This window comes from Perna viridis, chromosome 2, assembly GCF_037379345.1.
Source record: "Perna viridis isolate PV_CMFRI_1.1 ecotype Kerala chromosome 2, ASM3737934v1, whole genome shotgun sequence".
Lineage (NCBI taxonomy): Eukaryota > Metazoa > Mollusca > Bivalvia > Mytilida > Mytilidae > Perna > Perna viridis.
Genome location: NC_142446.1, coordinates 68,745,349 through 68,768,623, shown reverse-complemented (window position 1 = coordinate 68,768,623; position 23,275 = coordinate 68,745,349). Strand labels below are relative to the sequence as shown.

At 33.9% G+C, this 23,275-nt stretch overlaps 1 protein-coding gene across 3 annotated transcripts; it reads left to right on the top strand.

Annotated features, from left to right (window-relative positions):
- The first annotated feature begins 424 nt into the window (after positions 1–424).
- Positions 425–22,081, top strand: LOC148626673 (betaine-homocysteine S-methyltransferase-like). Of its 3 annotated transcripts, XM_088570855.1 has the most exons (8): positions 2,765–2,916; positions 6,904–6,971; positions 7,276–7,427; positions 9,895–9,995; positions 10,381–10,545; positions 11,643–11,845; positions 14,009–14,173; positions 16,400–22,081. In XM_088570855.1, the coding sequence occupies exons 1-7, from the start codon at positions 2,845–2,847 to the stop codon at positions 14,163–14,165; spliced, it is 918 nt and encodes a 305-aa protein (XP_088426981.1). In that variant the 5' UTR covers positions 2,765–2,844; the 3' UTR covers positions 14,166–14,173; positions 16,400–22,081. The 3 variants fall into 3 exon arrangements, with proteins under 3 accessions (XP_088426982.1, XP_088426981.1, XP_088426980.1); XM_088570856.1 differs by lacking the exons at positions 2,765–2,916; positions 16,400–22,081 and adding an exon at positions 425–856 and having other exon boundaries at positions 14,009–15,057; XM_088570854.1 differs by lacking the exon at positions 16,400–22,081 and having other exon boundaries at positions 14,009–15,057.
- The last annotated feature ends 1,194 nt before the right edge of the window (positions 22,082–23,275 follow it).

Here is a 23,275-nt window from a genome sequence, read left to right as displayed (position 1 = left end):
GACGTACCGATTTAAATACCATTATTTCTTTTGTTAATCAATTAACACCGTACTCCAGCAATGCTTGAGATTGTCTGGCAAGCTGTTTTCTGACTTGATGCCGCGAGTATGGAGAAACGGAATGTTGTAGGATATCAAAACCGCCGAACTGAATTAATAAATTCGATTTCTTTGAAGAATATGAATCATCACTATTTCGAACTTAAAATTGTGAATAACACCTGTAGTGGTACTTAAAACTGAATATGCGAAAAATCCACACAGATTTGCTTGTTTAATTCTAGATTTTTTAAGTGTAAGTATTTGTAAGAATCAGGTAAAATGGAAAAAAAATCGGAAAAATGCACGTCAAAACCGTACCCCACCGATCTGACAATGTAATTTCACTCAAGGAAAAACTCAATTTTCACAAATGATATGGGAAATCTTCTCCTGTTTCCTTGGTTCTGATGGCACAAGTAGTCAAATTAAACATTCAAAATGGTGGGTTCTTTCATACCATATGTTCCACCATCTGCCTGATTCTTACAGGAAACAAGAGACGGATCGGGTTTCAGATATATAGGGGAAAGCAGCTGCCAAATCAAGTGCCCACCTATCATTTATTGAGGATAACCAAAATGTACGAAAAATGATAAGTAATTATGACCATAAAGATTTGTTTATACTTGTTGAAATAAGTTAGATATGGATAATTCAAGACCAATGAAACTACGACAAACGCAATGTTTTAAAAAATCTCGTTTCGTATCGTGCACTTTCACGATCAGCTGTATGTGGTAACATCCTTTCGGCACCTGCGTATGGAGTTATGACCCAAATGTTTTCAATCATCCGGAACAAGATTAAACAACAGGTAATGGCTATATATAGATATCGGTATATATATGTAATATATATGACCTAAATATGATAAATTGTAACGAAAGCCTGTGTTTGAATCGGAAACTGGGTAATATAGACATGCGTATGATATGTTTTTAAAAAGGTACATGTACGTTGTAACGATCTTTGGGTCGCTTATGATATACTGACCATGGAACCAGTTTAGGAACCAGATTAAGCGGCTGGCAATGAATATTCATACATATCGGGACGTGTCAATGTATATGACCTTGTCTTGTAACGAGCCTAAGTGCCTGATTCGGAAATTGGGTAATGTTCAAAGCTAACCGATCATTTCATGTAAACTTCCCGTTCTCGTACAAACAAGAAACACACGTAGAACACCCGTATATGATACTTAAGAGGTACATTATTATCTCGTATGAAACTAGAGCTATGACGCTATGGCGGTAAACACGAAGAGGATCTGCAGCATTACGTGGCGTATAACTACATATTTATACAAACCATATGCTAGTATGAAGTACTGAAACTACGAGTGCAATAACTCTCTAGCGACTTAAAAAAAATAATTATTATCTGTTAAGTTTACTATAAAGTACGAGTCTTCATAACGGAAATCAATATGAATTTTAACTTTGATATTAGAAGCACTGATATATCGCGAGGAGACCGATCACAGTCTGACGGGAAATTAACCTGAAATACCGAGTAAGGATCCTTCAATCCTTCATATCTTAAAATAGGACAAAATGTTAATCTTAACTTATACAAATCGCACATCAAAAATGTGTTGATGTAAAACTGTAAAAGACATAAAGAAAGGCATAACCCTCCCGTTTTTGCAGGAGGCTACCGTAATTTTACCTTTCGTCCCGCAAAAAAGGGCATCGATCTCCCGCTTTCAAGAATTCCTAGCGTAAAAGCCTTCTTGAATAAGCGTGTGGGTCATGAAAGTGCTTTATGATAATTATTTTTATTTTTACTTTTAATAAACTGATATATTAAATTTCGTCCTCTTACATGTTACACCTGTGTCATATGAGTATATACACCAATGGCTTTACATTCTCTTCACTCTACACGTTGACGTACCCCCAAACAGTTAGAGTGGGGGAAACGCTCTCGGACCCACGTGGGCCGCTAGTAGGACATACTCTGAGTTCTTCGGCTGGACCCCGATACCTCCATCTACTAACAGAATCCCCGTAAGGGGGCGGTCGTGCGAGATCTGTAGAGGTAATCAAGACCGTAAAAAACCCCTCAGTCATCATCATCATTCTCTGTTTATATGTAACATAAAAAACGGGTAAGTTATAGCTATAATAAAACTTCTTGAATACAGTAAAAATATACGAAAATTATTGTCACATGAAAAATAAACGATTTTGAAATAAATTGATATAAACGGATGTTTCACATCAGCCTGTTGTTTAATGTACTGTTTGATGGCAGGGGCGTAGCTGCCTATACGCAAATACGCATTTGCGTACTTTCGGAAAAGGTAACAAAAATATAAAAAAAAAAACATTTTAAAGATGAAATAAAGGTTTTATGCAACTAACATTCGAAGTATCTTGATATATTCACATGGCTACTGTTTTCGAGTCCTCAGGACGCTTTTTTGCCATATACAGTCACGCTGTTCTGAAAATAAAAAATCGACCCAATATATAGGAAAAATTCACATAATTATTGCTAATTGAAACCTGTCAAACATTCATTATTCGATATACTAAATCAGAAAAAAATAATGGTGAAACTAGCAGAGATAAGAAATAAATGCAGTGCCCTTAAACATGACCTCTCCTACGCAATTTAATGGTGGCGTATATATATCAAGACCGTGAACACATACATGTGATAACAACGATAAAATTTCGCGGGAAATTATCTCCCGTTACGTGCATATCAGCTTCCGTAAGTCAAAGCGAAAGTAGATCATACGTGCACGCAATTTAATATTTGTGATTGGTATTGAAAAAAATATATATTGAGATGGATGACTTCAAAATTTTAGACGGTGGCACTTCAATGGAGCTTTCTAGGATAACCAAAACCAATATTTGTGTAGGTGCACGTTTTAAACGACCAAAAAATTGTCTAATTTTAACCAACGATTGTACTTTCAGTTTACTTTCTTTTACTTGTTGCTACAAGATTGAAGTCATCACTGCAGAAGTTTTATGGTCGTCGTCGTGAGTTCCTGGATCGTGGTGGTGTATCCATCTGCACCATCAGGGCTGATTTATTCAACGGGTCATGGTTTTTCTTTCCTCGTTTGTCTACCCTGTACTTAACTTTTTATGAGCAAATCAGCGTCCTGTTTCTGGAGAAGCAGAGGACGCTTACCCTTCCGGTGCACCTGGCCCATGCTCCCAGGTTTTAGTGGAGTCCGAGTTGCTCATTTGCTTTTGTTACTTTGTATGTAAGATTTTAGTTACTTTATGTTCTTTGTTGTGTATGTCTGTGTTCCATGTCTGGTCTTTGTCCCTGGATTGCATTCTTTTGATTACCGCTATAACCATGGTTCCTTGGATTACTCTTTAAAAAATTGTTTAGATAACTAAAAGGGTTATGTATAAGTTAGAGTTCTACATCTACATCTACTGTATACTTCTGAACATCAATATTTGATGAAACTAGAAGACGCATGTCAGGGTCATTGAATTAAAATTTTAACATATATATACAATACGTTACATTTTTTTTATGTTTTTTTTATGTATAGGATAAAAATGGACTATTATTTACATGGACAAATGTGATTTGGCACCAGCCTTGAATGAGTCTTGGTCCGGGCTAGTTGCCACCTGATATGGTAGGGAATTCCACAACTTTATTGAATGGGGGAAAAATGAGTTTGAGTGGTAATTTGTGGGAGAGAATGGCTGTAAAAATTTACGTTCTTATGTTGGTACTAAATAGTTTGGTGGTACTATGATATTTACAAATTGGTATGTGATTTTATAAATCATGATGACATGTTAGGTCACGTCTTTGCTGTAGTGTTGGCCATTTCGGTTGTGTAAGCATAGCACTTGCGCTACTTTGATAGTCGTACTGATGTACCTTGCAGCTTTTTTTTATATCATTTATAATTTTTGGGTAAGTTGGTTTTGCCATGGGTTCCAAGTAATGCTGCAATATTCAAGTTTTGGTCTTACGTAAGTTTTGTATGCTGTTTCCTTTGTTTTGATGTTGTTAGATCTGATGTTACATTTAATGAAGCCTAAAGTGGAGTTTGCATTATTTGAGATTGTGTTAATATGACTGTTCCATGTGAAGTCTTTTGTTAATGTTGCACTCAAATTTTGTGCTTTTTCAGTTGTTTGGAGGATCTTATTGTGAAGAGTGTAGTTAAAAATTACTGGTTTTTGCTTTCTTGTGATTTGTATAATTTCACATTTGTCTGAATTAAAAGACATGAGCCATTCATTCTCCTACAGTTGGGCGGACTGAAGGTTATTGCAATGGGCCATGGTTGATATGGTCAGATATACAAGTGTGTCATCTGCAAAGACGCATACATTGCTTTTGAGGGTGTCTGGCATGTCAGATATGTAAATGTAAAATAGACGGGCCAAGAACAGAGCCTTGTAGTACACCTGACAGTACTGGACTGCTGTTTGAGGTCTGAACCTCAACTACCACTTTCTGTGAGCGGGTTTAGCAGCCATGCATGGACCCAGTCAGCCATTTTGTTATGTATTCCCATGCATTTAAGCTTTAAAATGATTCTCTGATGGTCAACCTTATCAAACACTTTGCTGAAGTCCATTACTGCAACATCTGTTTGTTTGCCATTGGCCATTTCATCAAATACTTGTTGTGTAAATGTAAGGAGTTGGGTTTCACAGCTGACTTTTGATCTGAAACCATGTTGCAGTGGGTATAAAAGGCTATGTTTGTCAAGGTGTTTGATAATTGATGATACTATTATGTTTGAGTACTTTACAGGTTAAAGAGATGGGTCGGTAGTTCTCTGGTTTTGATTTTGATCCTTTCTTGAAGACTGGTGTTACAAGTGCTTCTAGCCAGTCGTTTGGTACTTGAAGACTGGTGTTACTAGTGCTTCTAGCCAATCGTTTGGTACTTGAAGACTGGTGTTACAAGTGCTTTTAGTCAATCGTTTGGTACTTGAAGACTGGTGTTACTAAAGCTTCTAGCCAATCGTTTGGTACTTGAATACTGGTGTTACTAGTGCTTCTACCAATCGTTTGGTACTTGACCTGTTTTAAGAGAAGAGTTGAATAGGTCTGTTGAACTGGTGGGATTTCGTTGCATACCTCTTTTAGGAAATGTGGTGATATATTGTGTCGGCCAATGGCTTTTGAGGGATTTAGGTTTTTTAGCAAATTTAATGTACCCTCTGGTGTTATAGTGATCTCATCCATCTCATGTTGGTGTTGGTGTGACCTGAGGTTTTGAAGTTCACAGATGTTGTTTAAATTTAGTGGTAACTGGTGTTACAAGTGCTTCTAGTCAGTCATTTGGTACTTGAAGATTGGTGTTACTAAAGCTTCAGCTAATCGTTTAGTACTTGAAGACTGGTGTTACTAGTGCTTCTAGCCAGTCGTTTGGTACTTGAAGACTGGTGTTACAAGTGCTTCTAGTCAGTCATTTGGTACTTGAAGACTGGTGTTACTAAAGCTTCAGCTAATCGTTTGGTACTTGAAGACTGGTGTTACTAGTGCTTCTAGCCAGTCGTTTGGTACTTGAAGACTGGTGTTACTAGTGCTTCTAGCCAATAGTTTGGTACTTGAAGACAGGTGTTACTAGTGCTTCTAGCCAGTCGTTTGGTACTTGAAGACTGGTGTTACAAGTGCTTTTAGTCAATCATTTGGTACTTGAAGACTGGTGTTACTAAAGCTTCTAGCCAATCGTTTGGTACTTGAATACTGGTGTTACTAGTGCTTCTAGCCAATCGTTTGGTACTTGACCTGTTTTAAGAGTAGAGTTGAATAGGTCTGTTGAACTGGTGGGATTTCGTTGCATACCTCTTTTAGGAAATGTGGTGATATATTGTGTCGGCCAATGGCTTTTGAGGGATTTAGGTTTTTTAGCAATTTTAATGTACCCTCTGGTGTTATAGTGATCTCATCCATCTCATGTTGGTGTTGGTGTGACCTGAGGTTTTGAAGTTCACAGATGTTGTTTAAATTTAGTGGTTTAGGCATTGTAAATGCAGAATGGAATTGGTAGTTGAGTGCTTCAGCTTGTTCTATTGGTGTTGTTTTTGTTATTTACTTTGAGTGGGGCAACTCCAATATTTTCACTCTTCTGGTTTTTCACAAATGACCAAAACTTTTTTCCTGGTTTTGCATCTCCTGTTTTGCTATCCTCTCTTATAATTTTGTCAACGTGGTCCCAATATGACTGAGTGTTTGTTTTACTTGGTGTTTGATGGATTTGAATTTTTTCTCAAGTACTGTCTTTTTCTCAGGTTTGCATGTTTTTAATTTTTATGAGTGCGGTCTTTCTTGCGTATTAACCTTTTTGTTTTCTCTGATCCTGCAGCTTTCTTCATCTTTATTTGTAGGATAATAAATCAAAAAAAGCCAGAAAATGGATTTGCACAAGGGATTAATTTGAATAGGTTTGGTGGTGAACTGTCACTGAGGAATTTAGGGATTAATCCTCACTGGCAGTAGATATAATTTTTAAGAAATAAATCATGGAAACTCCATTTTATCATTGTTTTACCACACGCTGGCCATTGATGTCACATTGTTTTACTCTGAGCGATAGCGAGGGGTTAAATAATGACAGAAATGACCGGCCCGTGGTAAAACAATGATAAAGCAGATTTTCCGTGATTTATTTCAATTCTAATAGGACTATTTTTTTTCATATTTTTGAATAGATGTAGCCAACGAAACATTGGTCATGTGTTATCACTTTTTTTTACCATGACTGTGGTATAAAGAGGTTTGAATCACGTCATATCTGAATGTGTTGTTTATCTTCTCCTCTTACACAAGGAAGTAACATACATTTTGTAACTTACTACCCAACATTATTAACTAACATAGAATCTTCTCCTTTTTTTGGCAGAATGATCCTCTTTGGTCGGCAAGATTCCTACATAAAAACCCATCAGACTTTGTACAGTGCCATAAAAAGTAAGTTTTCTTTACATTTTTTTTTAAATATCATGGCACATGACACATCTTTCAAGTCACTTAAAGCTAAAACAGAATGCATTGTTTATTCTATATCTGAAATATTACACCTAATCAGGTAACATTAATGATAAACTGTTGAGAAAATGAAGTCATGCAAAATTGTAAAAAAGTTACTTTGCTTTAAAATTTTTCAATTGCAGCAAAATTTGTTCCAACATTTATGTATGATCGTTTTTACTCTAGCTGTTTTTTTTTTACTGTATCATTATGAGACAAAACAATAGTGAATATCATTTTGCAGCTTCATAGAAGCAGGTTCCCAAATAGTTCTGACAGGATCGTACCAAGCATCAATAGAGGGTTTTGTTCAACATGCAGGACTTACAGAGGAACAAGCATATGAGACAATCAAGAAAAGTGTACAACTTGCCAGACAAGCTGCTCAAGAAACAGGTAGGCCTCAGGTAATGTTCAAAAATTCAAATACAGTAAGTTCATTGTAACATAAGAAAAGAATGTGAGAATTCTGGTTTCTTAAGAAAATATGTAGGTAATATATTGGGATTAATGATTGATTCAATTCAAACTTTTTTCATTCAGAAATTATACCAATGCATATCAGAATCATAATACCTTATGTCACTGGCTCATGTCAGGAACTTTCCTACTGTTTCTAAACACTAAACTAGTCCATGTACAATTCTTTTTTTTTTTTTTTTCAAAATTAGTAAATATGTATTAGGCATTTATTTAGCTTAATAATATTATATCATTGCTACAAATGAAATTAAAATCCAGACTTTAAATGAAATGAAGATTTGAGGGACTTCTTTTTTGTCTTGAAAGATGTTTAGTAACAAACTAGCTTGAAGGAAATATAGTTTTTGCAAAATTTGTCAAGAAGCATTACATGTGTTAAAGCTGCTTTAGCTGCCAAATTTGTTCAATTTTGATTCTACTGAATTTTGCTGATTCAATGAAATAAGTTTCAATAGTAATGATATTGAAGCAATAAATGTCGGTAATACCTACAGAATATTGTAAAAACAATGTTTTTGGAATCAGAGAAGAATGATAGGTCTGATCTAATTATTTTTCACCATTACTTCCGAAGATTGTGACAGGACATTCACCAGGGTTTCAAATACTTTTAACCTTGGTAAAAAAAATAACAATAACAGATATGCAGGTAAGCACATGTCTTGTTTACATTTCATTTCATCTATTTCTTGATTCGTTTTCAAATAAAGAATGATCATATTTGAGCCGCATTATATCACAATATGTAAATTTCAAAAGGATCCTTGAGTCATATTCACACTTTTTTCTTTTAAGACTTGAGTCCGTCAGTTTTCCTTTCGTTGAATAACCACTTTCGCTTTGCAATCAGATTTGTTATTAAAAAAGCAACCCTTACAGCACATGTGCGGATAAAGGTCACTAGAAGTCACATGCATACAAACTTATCAAGGTCGATTTTTTTTGCAAGACAATAAATATATAGACACCTTTTTCATGTATTTAAAGCATTTTATTTGTGGATATCAAATGAAATTGTACAAGAAAAGTACAGTTTAGTATAAATAATTCAAAGTTAAGGCATATTTAAACAGAAACAAAAATTAATGAAATTGACAGCTAATGCAGCTTTAAGCATTTGTTATTTAAACACAGGTATCAGTCAAAATTTTCATCCTTTCATCATTACTTTATAATTGGTAAACAGGAAGTTTGATCAAGTAAAATTGGCAGGAAAATTCAAATTGATAAAAAGCATCTGTTTTTTTTTATATTATTTTATGTACAACTAGGATATTATTTTCTTATGCAGAAATTTTTAATGTAATTATATATGAAAAAAATAATTTTTTACATTAAAAGTTTTTTTTTACATAAAAACTCCCTCATGAGACAGTGTCAGTAGGGGAGAATTTCCCACATTGACTGTTCAAAACTTTATAGGTTTGGATATCTCTGAAATCAGTATTCAAGATTAGTATTCCTAAATTATATGCATGGGGAATTCAAATTTGTGGTAACAGTTTTATTTTGTATCATGTTATCTTTAAGATTGAGTGAATAGTACTATCTTCACAAGTGAAAAACCTCCAGTGCTAATAGCACTTTGACTTTATCCTGTCCCATAAAGGGATGAGGTATTATGTAATAATTAAGTTGCATGTCTTTCTGTCTGTTCATCCTCCAACAGTTTCAGATAATTACTTGAGAACAGATCAATGAAATTTTTTTTAAACTTAGCACAGTTGTTAATTAAGAACCATAAAATACAGATTAAGTTAAATTTTCAGCAAAATCGAAAATTGAGTTGTTTTTTTTTTTAGATTGGCCATTTTAACACCTCCTTCATTCACCATTACCTAGCAGAATATCACTTAATGTTCCGTCAGTGCCCTATAATTTATTATTGTAGGCCTGATATGGAAATTGTACAACATCTAAAGAGAACTTTTACTTGGTATGATACGTATTAAGATTGCATTATGCTTTAATAAACAAAATTGCAATACTAAGCTCTATATACTGTACAATTTGTAGTATAATTATTATATTGTATATGGAATCACATTGTCTGTCCATCCATTCATCTCTTCTACAAAAATCTCCGTGCCCAATGAATGGATTGATTTTAAATTTGGTAATTTGTTATATATAGATAGGGCATGTGTTGTATTAGATATTTTGTTTGTTGTCCAATTTCAAATTTCAACTTCCTGTTTTGTTGGACATTTCATTGATCTGTCTGAAGAAGTATTATTGTTGTGTATTTAGGTTTTTTTCTCATGGGGAGCATTATATATATATATTTTTTGTGTATAAGTATTTTATAGACTGTTGATTCTTTTGAAAATTCTTGACTTTGTCATTGTTACATGTTTGTCTCCCTTTATTCTTATTTCAGGAAACACTGCTGAGGTGGCAGCATCAGTAGGAGCCTATGGTGCAATGTTACACGATGGATCTGAATATACAGGGAACTATATCAATAAAATTACAGTTGAAGTAATGCAGATAGAAAAATAGAATTATCTCCCTTACCATTTAAACTAAAAGATTGCTGTGCTCAGAGTAAAATGTTTTTACACGAATTTAAATATTAGTATTTTCAGCAAATTCCTTTTTTAAAGTATATTCTCAGACTGAGGAAAGATTTATTCAGGTTTATTACACAATGGGGCCCTTAGTATACATGTACATCTTACCTGAAATTAGTTGTTTTCCTTCAATATATTCAGGGAACAATTAATTGAAAAATGCATGCATGGTAATCTCTGTATTATTTTCATATTCTAAATAATGTCTCTGCATTAAGAGTTATGAATAAATGCAAATGCCCTTCCCAATTTATTAGTTTATTGATATTTCATATATTTGTGGTATTTTTCAGAAACTGAAAGACCATCACAGGCCTAGAATAAAAGCTCTTATTGAAGGAAAGCCAGATTATGTAGCAATAGAAACTATTCCGTCATTAGTTGAGGCAAAGGCTGTGGTTGATATGTTAGCAGATGAATTTCCTGGTGTAAAAGCCTGGGTATCGTATATGTGTAAGGTAAGTCTAAGAATGTGATTTTTGGATTGCTGTAGTAAGAGATATCATGTAAGATTTAGCGTATATGAACATAGAAAAGAAATACTAATTTAGCCGATTCCCTTATGTACTTGCAAAATAAATTTGAAATTATGGAAGTTTACATAATTCACATGCACCAGAAACATAGGATATGAAATCAAAATTCAGGTGAACAAATACCCATGATATGTGTTTGTAGAATGACACCTTATTTCTATATTATTAATTTTTTATTTAGTTGACCAACATACCCAAATGAAGTTTAGAAACATCTTACATTATTTTTGTGACTTTAAATGATTTTTCCCAGGAAAGGAACATTAGAGTACCTTAATCTTCTCAAGTTTAAGCAAGGGCTGATCCTGGTTTCTATGAAGGGGAGGCACAATTAAAAGAATACGTATATAAGGAAACCTGATTATGACATGTTTAATGAATGAATATGGTAAATTGACATATTCAATACAGTATTTAACAGACTACAATATTTTTTTTTCTTTTCTTAGAAAAGTGGGGACATTGGCCCATTACACCCTCACCTGGACCCGCCCATGTTTATTATATATGTAGCTCTGTTACACATCAAGTATTGATACTGAAGGTAAAAAGGGGGAATCTTTTAAAAAAAATTAATTTCTGAACCATAAAAATACAAGATAGAATGAACATACTATGCAATATGAAAATATTGATTGATTGGTCATTGTTTTTAGCAGCTTTTGGCAGGTATTTCAAGTATTTCAGGACAAGACAGATTACTCAATCAAACTGCCCCTGCATTTTACTGGTCCAACACTCTGTGCCAGATTTTTAACGTGCTAGCGCATTGAAGCAACAGTTACCAGGTAATCATGCCATACCACTGTGACACATTGTTCTGACTCATTTGTATATTCTTTTTCCAATATGCCACTTGCTTGGGTCTACCTGTTTAAAAGTCTTTGGGATGTGTATGACAAACCAATGACCTCTGACCTCCCCAACTAAAGGCAGGCATGCAATTACAAGACCAGGCTGTTGATTAAAAGATTTGAAATAGGAAATCATATTTAACCTTTTTTTTCTCCATGTGAAAGGATGAAACCCACAATGGACATGGGGAGCTGTTTAGTGATGCTGTGAAGGCTGTAGCTTTCTGTGATAATGTAGTTGCCGTGGGGATAAACTGCACCAAACCAAGCCTGATTTCCCCTCTTCTCAAGAGTATACAATATTTACAGTTACAGAAACCAATATTGATCAAACCTAACAGCGGTGAAGACTATGATTTTCAGGAAGGGTTGGTATTCCATAACCTTTGTTTTTTTTACTCCTGCTTGGAAATCACTGATCTGTTTAATTTGTTTCAGAAAAAAAACATGCATAGGCTTATCCAAGGGCCTTGGACCATCATTATGTTCAAAAATAACACTGACAATCACGGGAGCTTTTTGCATGGGATTATTTTCCTGGATATTTACTGGCCACAAGTACAGCGTAAAATTACTCCTGTTTGAACATTTTCACATGTACATTTATGATTAAGGATGTTCAGACATTTTGTCAGATATTCGATTCCTTTGGTTTTATCCATTTCATAACATAGATATTAATTCCTGTAATTTCTTCAGGGCTTTTTATAGGTAAAATCTACTAAGACAAAACCTATGGAAAATAAAGAGAAATCCAATAAAATTTCAAATGCTTATATCTCAAAAACGAGAGCAGCAAACATCCTTAAGTACTACCTCATGTAAAATTCAGACAGGGCAGGGGCGTAGCTGCCTATATGTAAATACGCAGTTGCGTACTTTCGGAAAAAGTAACAAAAATAAAAACACACATTTTAAAGATGAAATGAAGGTTTTATGCAATGACTCACTGGGGGCCTTGAGCGACTCCCCCCAAGACCCCTCACCGTAATTTTGCATACAAATAAAACAGGCCTAGCTACGCCCCTGCAGGGCCAATGGTAGAAAATTGCATAGAAAAACTCATGGGAAAAAATGATGATTTTTTTGTTTTACATATGCTACAATTTTACATTACGATACTCCTTTCTGTATTCAGATCTGTGTTTTTGAGGAAACTAAACATTCGTCTCCCACTAAAATAAACCAAATCAAGAACAATAACTCTTGCAAAGTACAAATTTCATACACAATCTTTACTATTTTTATCTCAATAGCAACAACCAAATACCAAACCAAGACTGGCTATGTGGTCTACAACTCTCTGAATTTGGTTGGTTTTTGACATGCACCAATCACCTATCTAATTTTTACTGTTGTAACATGTATTTCCCCCAAACAGTGTATTCCTGTGCCCTGTTCTCACAAATGTCAGGTTCATATTTTTATCGAGTTTTCTCAAGTTTTGTCGAGTTTGTCAAAGCCGTTTGTAATTTATCTATCTGTGTTTGGTAGGTCAATTATTGGACACAAGAACGGTTTACCAGCATTACACACTGTAAGTGTGATATGTGGTGCCGCAAACCTTTTGCCAACAGTATGTGTCTGGACAGGTCTTGGAAGATTGTCAAGTCTTTACCATGTTTCAACTTCTTTTAGCTGTTTCCTCCTACACAGGCTTACAACCTGTGTTAAATACAAGTCTCTGAATGGGATAATGACTTTTGCACCATATTGCAGAAAGAATGTGCAACCAAACACCATTAAACCGACTTTCAGCATGTCAAACATACCATCCAACAGCTGGTTTAGCTGCTTTTAAATTTATGTGAAATGCTTCGCTTTCAAGTTTAAGTTAAATGCCTGTCATTACAGTATGTTTTGTAACTTCTTCAAATATTCTGTAAATACTTTGCCATTTCTATCTACATAAAAAAAATGTCTAATTATATTATTTAGACATAATCCAAACGTGCCAAAGAACTGTTTGCTGAACAAATTCTCAAATACTTAATTATTATAAGTTCAAATGACTTACAAAGCAGGTCTTTTGAACCTGATGTGTGACCTCAGTGAAGTCATATAGCTATGTTATCCCTGAGTGTAGAAATAAACATGAAAAAGAAATGGTTGTTTTAATTGTTTGTTTCAATGACTAAAACCATTTATGTTACACTGATACTTAAGTAATGTATTTTCGTTTTATAAACAATAAAAATTTAATTATTTTGTGAAGAAACATTTCAGAAGTATGTGACTTTAAAGAGGTAGACCTAGAGTATGGGACTTAATTCTTACCAATCAGTGGAACATTTGTGTAAGCATTATACATCAGTCTCATGTAAGCATCAAAGTAACTTGGAATAATTTCATTCTATTTCAAATGAAAGCTTGATAGGCTTTGGTGAAATTGAATATGATACAAACATATCACCGATTTCAAGAGTTATGTCCCTTAAGCCTGGTCTACCTTCTTATATGTTAAAAATTGGATAGGGGCATCATGTACTCGATTGCAACTGTTTATTGTAGTGTAACAAGTAATATTTTAGATGGTACGGTAGAGCAGAGTCATCTCCCTTGGCACCAGAAATGGTAAAGGAATGGATTGAGTTAGGAGCACGATGGATTGGTGGATGCTGCCAAATATTCTCACCTGATATTGCAAGCTTGGTGGAAACAATAAAAACAATCTTAAAAGATAAATGACAATAGAGGTAAAATTAGTTGGACTGGGTAATGGCTTTGGTGTATCTTCTGGAGAGAATTGATTGGTAAGGTGTGCTGATTAATGACCCTGTGTTTCTCATAATGTACTTAGGATGGAAGGATTTCTCCTATGAGTCTGATTACTGCAAACATATTATTTTTTCGCGGTTGCTAATTTTTACAGATTTTGTCTTGTAGACATATTCACAGGTATCAATTTTTTTCACAATTACTTTAACGGTAGCATGATACCATGCTAAAAATCAATTTTGCTGCTTCTATTTTTCACTTCCTTTGTGTCCACTGTGAAAATTAATTGATATGTTTACAGTAACCCATTGGCCATGGGAAAAACATGTGTTCAAACTACACAGATTATTTTTTTTTCCAGCAATATAATATAGTTGCTGCATAAAATGTTATATTAGTGCCAAAAGGATGAGGAGCTAAGTGAGATTTTTGTTTATGATTTTAATGAAGCTATGCCTGATTTGATATATTATTTTTAGCCATTGATAGTGATGGGCTCTTTCTTTTAATGCTGTTTGTTGTTGCTTTTTTATTACATACGTGGAAATTTCTGTGACAGTGAAACCTGTCTAAACTGAACCCTGAATTAACCATAAACCTGCCTAAACCAGACAACTTTTAAAGTCCCATTGTGTCAGTTTAAATGTATTTTGTACCTGGATAAATCGTACATCTTTCCAAACCGACTAAATTCTACTGTCCGAAAGGGGTTCAGTTAAGAGAGGTTTTACTGTATGTGATTTTTTTTTATTCATAGTTAAACTGAAGTTAAATAATAAGTTGCAATACTTGTACCTGAAAGACATTTCTTGTTTTGTTTTGCTTTGTTTTTATTTAGACCTAATAAAATAATACCTCTGTTTCCTGTTACTTGACTAATTCATGCCTTGACCCCCAGACTGACCTATTTGCAAGTGAACAAACAACGTAAGTACCACAGAAAGACCCGACGTTTCACAGGTGTGACACCATAGTCAATTTTGGTTTCCACAAAGTCCAGGTGGTAACCAGTAAAAAGATATTTTTGAAGTTGTTTTCTAAGAAATTTGGTAAAAAAAGTAAATATAATAAAATAAGATCCTGGCGTACCAAGTACCAACCCATTTTTTTCTGACATGTGACAGGAAACAGTGGTATAGCTTTATTTGGCCTTACTGCAAGCATGGCTTTTATAGAATATATTCTTTTGTTAAAAAAAACATCTATTTTAATCAAAGATAGCTACCTACATTAGATTGAAGATACCTTTGTTCTACTTGGGCTACATTGCAATCACTTTGTCAGTCCATCTGTTTCTGTAACATATTTCTCAGCTTCTTTTGGAGTGGATGCTCAGATATTTGGTATATTGCTTTTGCATGAAGACGTGTACCATATCTCCTTTTTTCAGGTCCCTTGCTTACCTACTTCCTGTTTAGATTACAACTTCATTTAACAAGAATGGTTTAGTTAGGATATTCACAGCATGCAACATTTTGTTGCATTTAAGGTTTGGGGGTTCAATTTGTAATGACTTTTCACATCACTTGGTAGCCATTGGATGCAATCTTCAAATTCCTAAATAAAACAATAAAAAATCTTCAACAATATAGCTTGTACTTCAGTAAATAATTGCTTCAATTATATTTCACATAAGATGATAAAATTAAGGTCTTCAACACTAGCATTTAAAAGACAATAAAAAGAAATTTCAGAAAACTTAAAAAAGCCGAGCAACTCTAGTGAAAATCAATGTGTATTTGCTGAAAACTTCATGTATTTTTCATCACTGAATTAATTAGAATAGAAATTAAGCCATTAATGGAATATCTTCAGTCAAGAGAAATAGTTAATTTATTGTCATATTGGCAATATGAACTTTTTATTGATGATGAAATAAAAAGTAGAAAACAGTTTTGGTAAAAAAATGGTTATTAGCCTCTAGAATTACATGTAGTCTACCAGAGTTAGAAATAGTAGCCTGCTGCCAGCCTGTGTAAATTTATTGAAAAATTTGATTCAGGACTGGCTAGAATTTGAGTGAGTTTCCTACCCTGAATTGTAGTTGATCATAGTACTAGAAAATATTGTTTGGAAAGAGGGTGTTATATCAACATCTTTTTTTGTAGAACTTTGGATTGCTGAAAAGTATTGGCATTCACCACACCTAAATATTTGGTATATTCCTTTAGTATGATGACATGTACCATGTCTCCCCTTTTCAGGTTCCCTTGTTCAGGTTACAACTTGATCTGTCAGAAATATTCTTTACACAAGTAGGAGTGCTGCAATGGTGTGGTGAAGATTGTTAGTTAGATATGGAATAAAAATGGTGGGAAAATTTTGCATTTAATTTTTCAACCCCTGATCTCAAACAGCTTTTATTGATTGATTCTTCTTTCACAAATAAAAATAATACTCTTAATTGTAAAGAGATTGATTCTGAGGTGCATTCAATATATTTACAACTTCAAAAAAGTGTGGTCTTAAAATAATACGATGCTGTTGTCAACAGTTTGGTTTTGAGGCAAAAATTTGAATTTTAGTATTGGTCTTCATGGATCACAAGGTACAAATACCACAAAGGGAAGACTGGGGTATATTTTGGGGTTGTGACTTGAACCAGTAAGGAATTAGGAGCCACAATGGGGGCACATACAGTGATTCACAATGTACAGACAGTTACATGACTTTTAAGAAAATGGATCTCTTTGAAATTGAATCAAAGGTGTCATACCCCATAAGGTAAATTGGGATTGATTTTGGGGATTGTAACTTAGAAAAAGGGGCCAAAAAAGGTCAGAAACAAGCATTTCCATGATATTTGGGTAATAACATGACTGTTAGTGAATATATCTCTTTGCCATTGTACCTCAAGATGCTATTTCACAAAAGGAAGGCTGGGATTGAATTTGGGGATTGTGACTTGAACCTTTAGCCATAAGAGACCACTTTAATTCTGGTGAAACTCTTTTATGTTCTAAATTCACTTTGTTCAAACAAACATAAAGTATTTATGTACTCAACCAATGCCCTTTTTTGACCGCTGTATGCATATTTGAGCACATTCAAATATCCGTACCTGAAAACTTATATTGGCCTAAATAAAAACAACTAAAGTTTGATACTGAAAGGCGCAATGACCACTTCAAAATGTATTTAACAATATTCTACATTAAAATTTTTTGTACATATATATATTATCAGATATCATGAGATATAATAAATGTCCATTATGCACAAAAATAAACAAAACTGGCCCAACACCATCTACAAAATAAAGAAAAATATGTGTAAGACACAAATATTCATGAACGCAATATACATTCTTCATTATTGAAAATTAAACTTCAAATAAACACGTCTGTAGTGGTCACTGCCCAATCCTCGATAATTAAATATATGCACAATTTCTTTTAAATACCTGGCGCGAAATCCGATTTACCGTTAAAAAAATTCCTCTACAACCGCACATAAATTTATATCCTGTGGGAGATTATTGATTGCAATCTAAATACAGAGCTGTATGAAGCTTGATTGGTGTGTTCATACTTGCCCCAACTCAGGTCAGGGTTTTATTGCCGCAGTTGTATCAAGCTGCACCATTTGAAGCATTTTCTTATCATGTATTTTGCATTAGGTGTTACTCCTTTGCACCAGTTTTACGATCTTAATCTGTTTATGGTAATTAATTTTAATATATTTTTAAAGAAACAAGTTTTTTTTAAACGAACATTGTTTTGTATATGTACTGTGCACTATTCAGAAAGTCCCAAGTATCTTCACTTGAATTTATGCTAATGATTCATATGAGTACACTGCTTGCTCATAACAGTAGATAAGTGCAAAAAAATCTTAGTCATGTGTCTTTGCATGTGATTTCTCATCCAAAATTATCCTTGTTGATTTTTTTCTTGAGAAAATGGATAAGCAAGGACACTTCAATATGAAATTTTAACCTATAGGGTTCACATTTGACCTTAATGCACTAAAATGTGATGTTAATTTATTCAACATCAGATATAACCTTTTCTGAATAAGAATGTATATAGTTGCTTAATATAGCTGATACATGTAAGTTAAGAACTTGTAAAAATACATTGTGTTGATGTATGTTAAGCTTTTGCAGGTTTCATTACACAATTACATGAAACTGGATTTTGTTACTTATGTAGTTAATGTAGTCATGGCCTTTCAAAGCTTACTTACACTTGCATTTCTGCTTGTTGAAGACATTTTGGTGATCTCCTTAAGTACATGTGTATTTATTATTTTGGATTTAGGTTATAATAGCTTGTGCCTTTGTTGCATTTAACCATATCAGATCTTTGTTTTTCCTTTTTAGCTCACCTGGTCAAAGGCCATGTGGGCTATTGCCATCATTTGGCGTCCATCATCCGTCGCCATCAACGTCAACAATTATACAAAACTCTTCTCCTCTGAAACTACTTGACTGATTAGTACCAAACGTGGTATAAATGTTTCTTGGGGTATCCTGCATAGACTGGTGTGGGGATTTTTGATTTGTCGAAAAACATGGCAGCCATTACTAAAAATAGAACACAGGAGTCAGACAGTAGTTTTTCACAAACATCTCCAAAACCGTTAGGTTTAGCTAAATTCTGACTGAGTAAAAGTGTTCAGTATGACGAGATCTATCTCTGATCAAATTTTGGTTGTAATCTGTTAAGCCATTTTGGAGTTATTGCCCTTTTTCAACGATTTTTTTTGTATTTTTAATGTTATTTCTTTCAAAAATCTTCTCCTCTGACACTACTTGACCAATTTGAAACCAAACTTGGTAAGAATGTTCCTTGGGGTATCCTGCATAGAACTGATGTGGGGATTTTTTATTCGTGGAAAAAACATGGCTGCCGTTACTAAAAATAGAACATAGGGGTCAGACACAGATTTTTGCATATATCTCCAAAATCGTTAGGTTTAGCTAAATGAGATCTATCTCTGGTCAAATTTTGGTTTTAAACTGTTCTGTCATGTTGGAGATATTGCTCTTTTTCAACAATTTTTGCTATTTTAATGTTATTTCTTTCAAAAATCTTCTCCTCTGACATTATTTGATTAATTGGAATCAAACTTGGTACGAATGTTCCTTGGTGTATCCTGCATAGAACTGATGTGGGGATTTCTGATCCGTCAAAAAACCTAGCATCCGTTACTAAAAAAGAACATTCAGTGTAGGGGTCAGACAGTAGTTTTTCGCATATATCTCCAAAACCGTTAGGTTTATACTTGTAAGAGTTATTGCCCTTGAAAGGGGAAAAATGACTTTTTAACAGTTTTCAGTCAATATCTTGAAAACTGTGATAGATTAAAAGAAACTTTCAATTGTTGAAATGATCCTTATGATAAACCCTACCAAAGACTTGTTGAGTCAAAATTGTTGGACAACTTCTTATTAAATTTATTGCTTTTGAAAGGCAAATTACAACCAGGTGGGTGATTCAGGCTCCTGGGAGCCTCTTGTATAGTAGACATTTAACCTAAATCAGGTATAGACTATGAGCTATAATAACATTTGAGTTTCAGTACCATATATCATATATATGTATAAATTATAAAGAATGTTCTATAGAATTCAAAATTAAGGGAGATAACTCTTTAAATGGTACTGAAATACATTAAAAATTATTGAGTTTTCAATGTGAATTATTTCCTAAGAACAGACAAAAATTAAAATGTGTAGCCTTTTTGGGGGGTTATCACATATTACAGATTTTGCATGATTCTTACAAAGACTTACGTAAATTCAAATTTTTATATAATAAGCATGGGAAAAGTTGTATCATATCTTCTCGTATTTTTTGTCATCACTGCAGCAATATCTACTCTTAACCTATTGTCAATTAGGGACAGTCATCTGATTTTCAGGGGAATATGGTGATTTGTTATCCCTCCTTTTTATTTGTGCCTTGTCCAGTTGTTTGCCATAAGGCCTGTCATGCCTTTTTATTTCTGGAAAAGGGTTATGTTCAATTTATATCAAAATCAGCTCAGAAATTTAACTTTGTCAAATCAACATGGGTCTTACATGCATTGCAAGTAAATGTATACGAAGTCATGATACCTTGCCAACAAAGCCATTTTGCGTAACATGGAACGCGTAGTGCAAAATTGAGCTGAGCAAACATGTGTTAATTCTGCTAAATTTGCGAAAAATACTTGATTTCATTACATTTTACCATAAACCTCTAATTTAAAGATAGGTCTAGTTGTATGATTTCACCTTGCAGGGAATTAGACAACTTAAATATTCCATCCATGATAGCCTATTGTATCTAGACAAGTTGTGACAAAATATTTAATTTGTCGAAGCATGTATAACCCTTTAAATAGACGGGTTACACAGTCTTTATGCATATGGTCTATAATTGACTGTTTACGGCATGAGATGCAATAATTGCAAAGTCCCAGTACAATATATACAACTTTATTTACAACTGGTGAAAATACCGGTGTACAGTTGGGAAGTCAGCGACAGACTCCCCTATTAAACTAGACAAAAACATATTCCATCTTTTTACAGAGAATCATAAAACACTTAAAAAATTTTTTAGGTATTACATCATTAAGCAATAATTGCTATATTGACAAATTTGCTTGGGCGGCATAAAACGATACATTTTGACACATATATGCGGTATCAGATCCCTGTTGTGTCACAAAATATGTGGGAGCTTTTTATGGTACATGTAGTTTATTGCAAAATCGATTGTAAAAGCCCTCAGTTAGCGACAAGAAGGTATGGTAAATATAATTAGCGTGAAACAGGAATTTTAGCGCCCTCCTGAACTATGTTTCATAATTCGGTTCACTAACAGCAAATCTCCCAGGAAGTCATGCGACATCGTCCAAATGCAAAGTTGCTCAATTGAGATGAAAAGTTGGTTGTGTTCCTTTAACTGTATAAAGTGTTCCGTGATTGGTAGCTGGAAAATTGTATTTATTGTGTTACATTGAGTCAATGATAAGTTGACTATCAGTCACTTTAATCGTTGAAACGGGTATTCAATAAGTAAACTATAATTTAATAAAATTGGTCCACCCATGAAAGTATTATATCTAAGCATTGTAACTAGAAAATTACACATTGACTGTGTTAAACTACTGATAAAATTGAACCTATACGAATTAGATCTAGGGGGTGTATTGCAATTACCCAGTCCGTCCTTCGATAGACTTTTCTGTTACCTGTTTTTGAGCTATTTATTGAAACAAATGGTTAGATATTTGGAATATAATTTCTGCATGGTGACTTGCATCGTGTCCCCTTCCCTATAGGTCCCCCGCTTATCTAATTTCTGTTTACCGCATACATTGAGTGAAGGTACGCTTCGCGCGACGTAGCGTACAACATCGATATATCTTGTTTATAATAAAGCTGTTTTGCTATGTTCCTTTAAGACTGTCAATGTTCTCTGTGAATAGTTTATTAGTTAATTGTTTAAAATGTGTTCCTTGAAGAGAGTAAAATGTTACATGAACGCTCTAAATTAAATAGTCATTCAAAGATAGGTCTTTATTTTGAAATATGGTTTGATTTTTGACCTGTCTAAGAATAGATTCACTTTAAAGCGGATCTGACCTGACATATCTGGGCTTTACCACTATTTAAAAGAAAAACCATGGTCCACGCTCATTTGAACATTTTTCGAAAGCCATTCAATCTTGCGGTTGAAAAAAGGCACTGGATGTTGGACGGAGTGGGCTGTATCTAGAGCAATTACTTTACATAATTGTATACGTTTTATGATATTAAAGGTATTTATGGACATAAAGTGGAGGTATGAATTTGCTATTCATGAGGGGCACGGGTCATTTTCACGAAGCCGTTTAAGTTATTGTGTATAAAATTGTATGGGATTACATCAATAAAGCGATTTTAATACATTATTATATATTCTAAGTAAACTTTAAATTAACTCTTTAAGCTATTTTGTAACTATGGTTGAATTTAAGTTCATTTATCATGTTAGAAAAAGGGGCTTATAGTTAAGTCCTATGAATTATGTGGTCGGTTTTAACAGATCGAAAATATTTGTCAAGTATTACAGTTTGATTGTGAACGAAGGACACTAAGGACCATGAACCAAAAAAATGTTACTTTAATTTCAGCAAACCTTAAACTTTTACCAACAAATTAAACATGTCTGTCAAAGTGATATATATCTGCAAAGGACATGTAGTATCTTTTCTTTATTCTTCTTTTTTATTTATAATCCATTTTTCAGAAAATGCAAAGAGCAACATTTCGTCCAATATGTTCTGTCAAGTCATGCATACCTTAAACCAATAATGAAAAAAAAATCAACGTTATGGGTTATTTTCATGTATGCACCACGGGTACTGAGGTTATTTTGTCATAGACCAAAAAATATAAGTGTCATTCCTTAGGATTTTATTATAGTATAAACAATTACATGGAAGGAGTGAGTCAGCAAAAGAGGCTGATAACGTCACAGTCACATTACAAAACTTGGTCCACGAGTTTTTCATCCAATCAGGAAGCGTGTTACATCTGAAATTAGATTATCACAAAATAGATAGTGAATCTAACCAGCTAACAAAAACTGAGAAAAATTTTGATATTAATGATATAATGTGATATAATCAACATGCTGTGCGAAAAGCTGCGTAATGGCTTATTGAAATTAAAGTAGCATTATTCGATATCATTTGCAAATGGTAAATATTTTGACGACACCCTCATCAGACTTGCTTAAACTGCGGAAAAAGTAGCATTTTTTTCACAATGTTTAACTTCCTTTATTCACGATCATGCTGCAATACTTGACAGTGTGACTAGAGTGAATCTGTTATGGTCAAGTGGAGGTACCATTCCCTCACTTGACAGTGTGACTAGAGTGAATCTGTTATGGTCAGGTGGAGGTAGCATTCTCTCGCTTGACAGTGTGACTAGAGTGAGTCTGTTATGGTCAAGTAGGGATGATGTACTTTGTTTTGTGTAACTTTTTATTAATGAAAAGTCCACCCCCCTTTAACCATATGATTTATGACACAATAAAAGATCCATCGAGTATTTAACAAGAATGAAAAACAATCTGTACCGAATCATTACAATT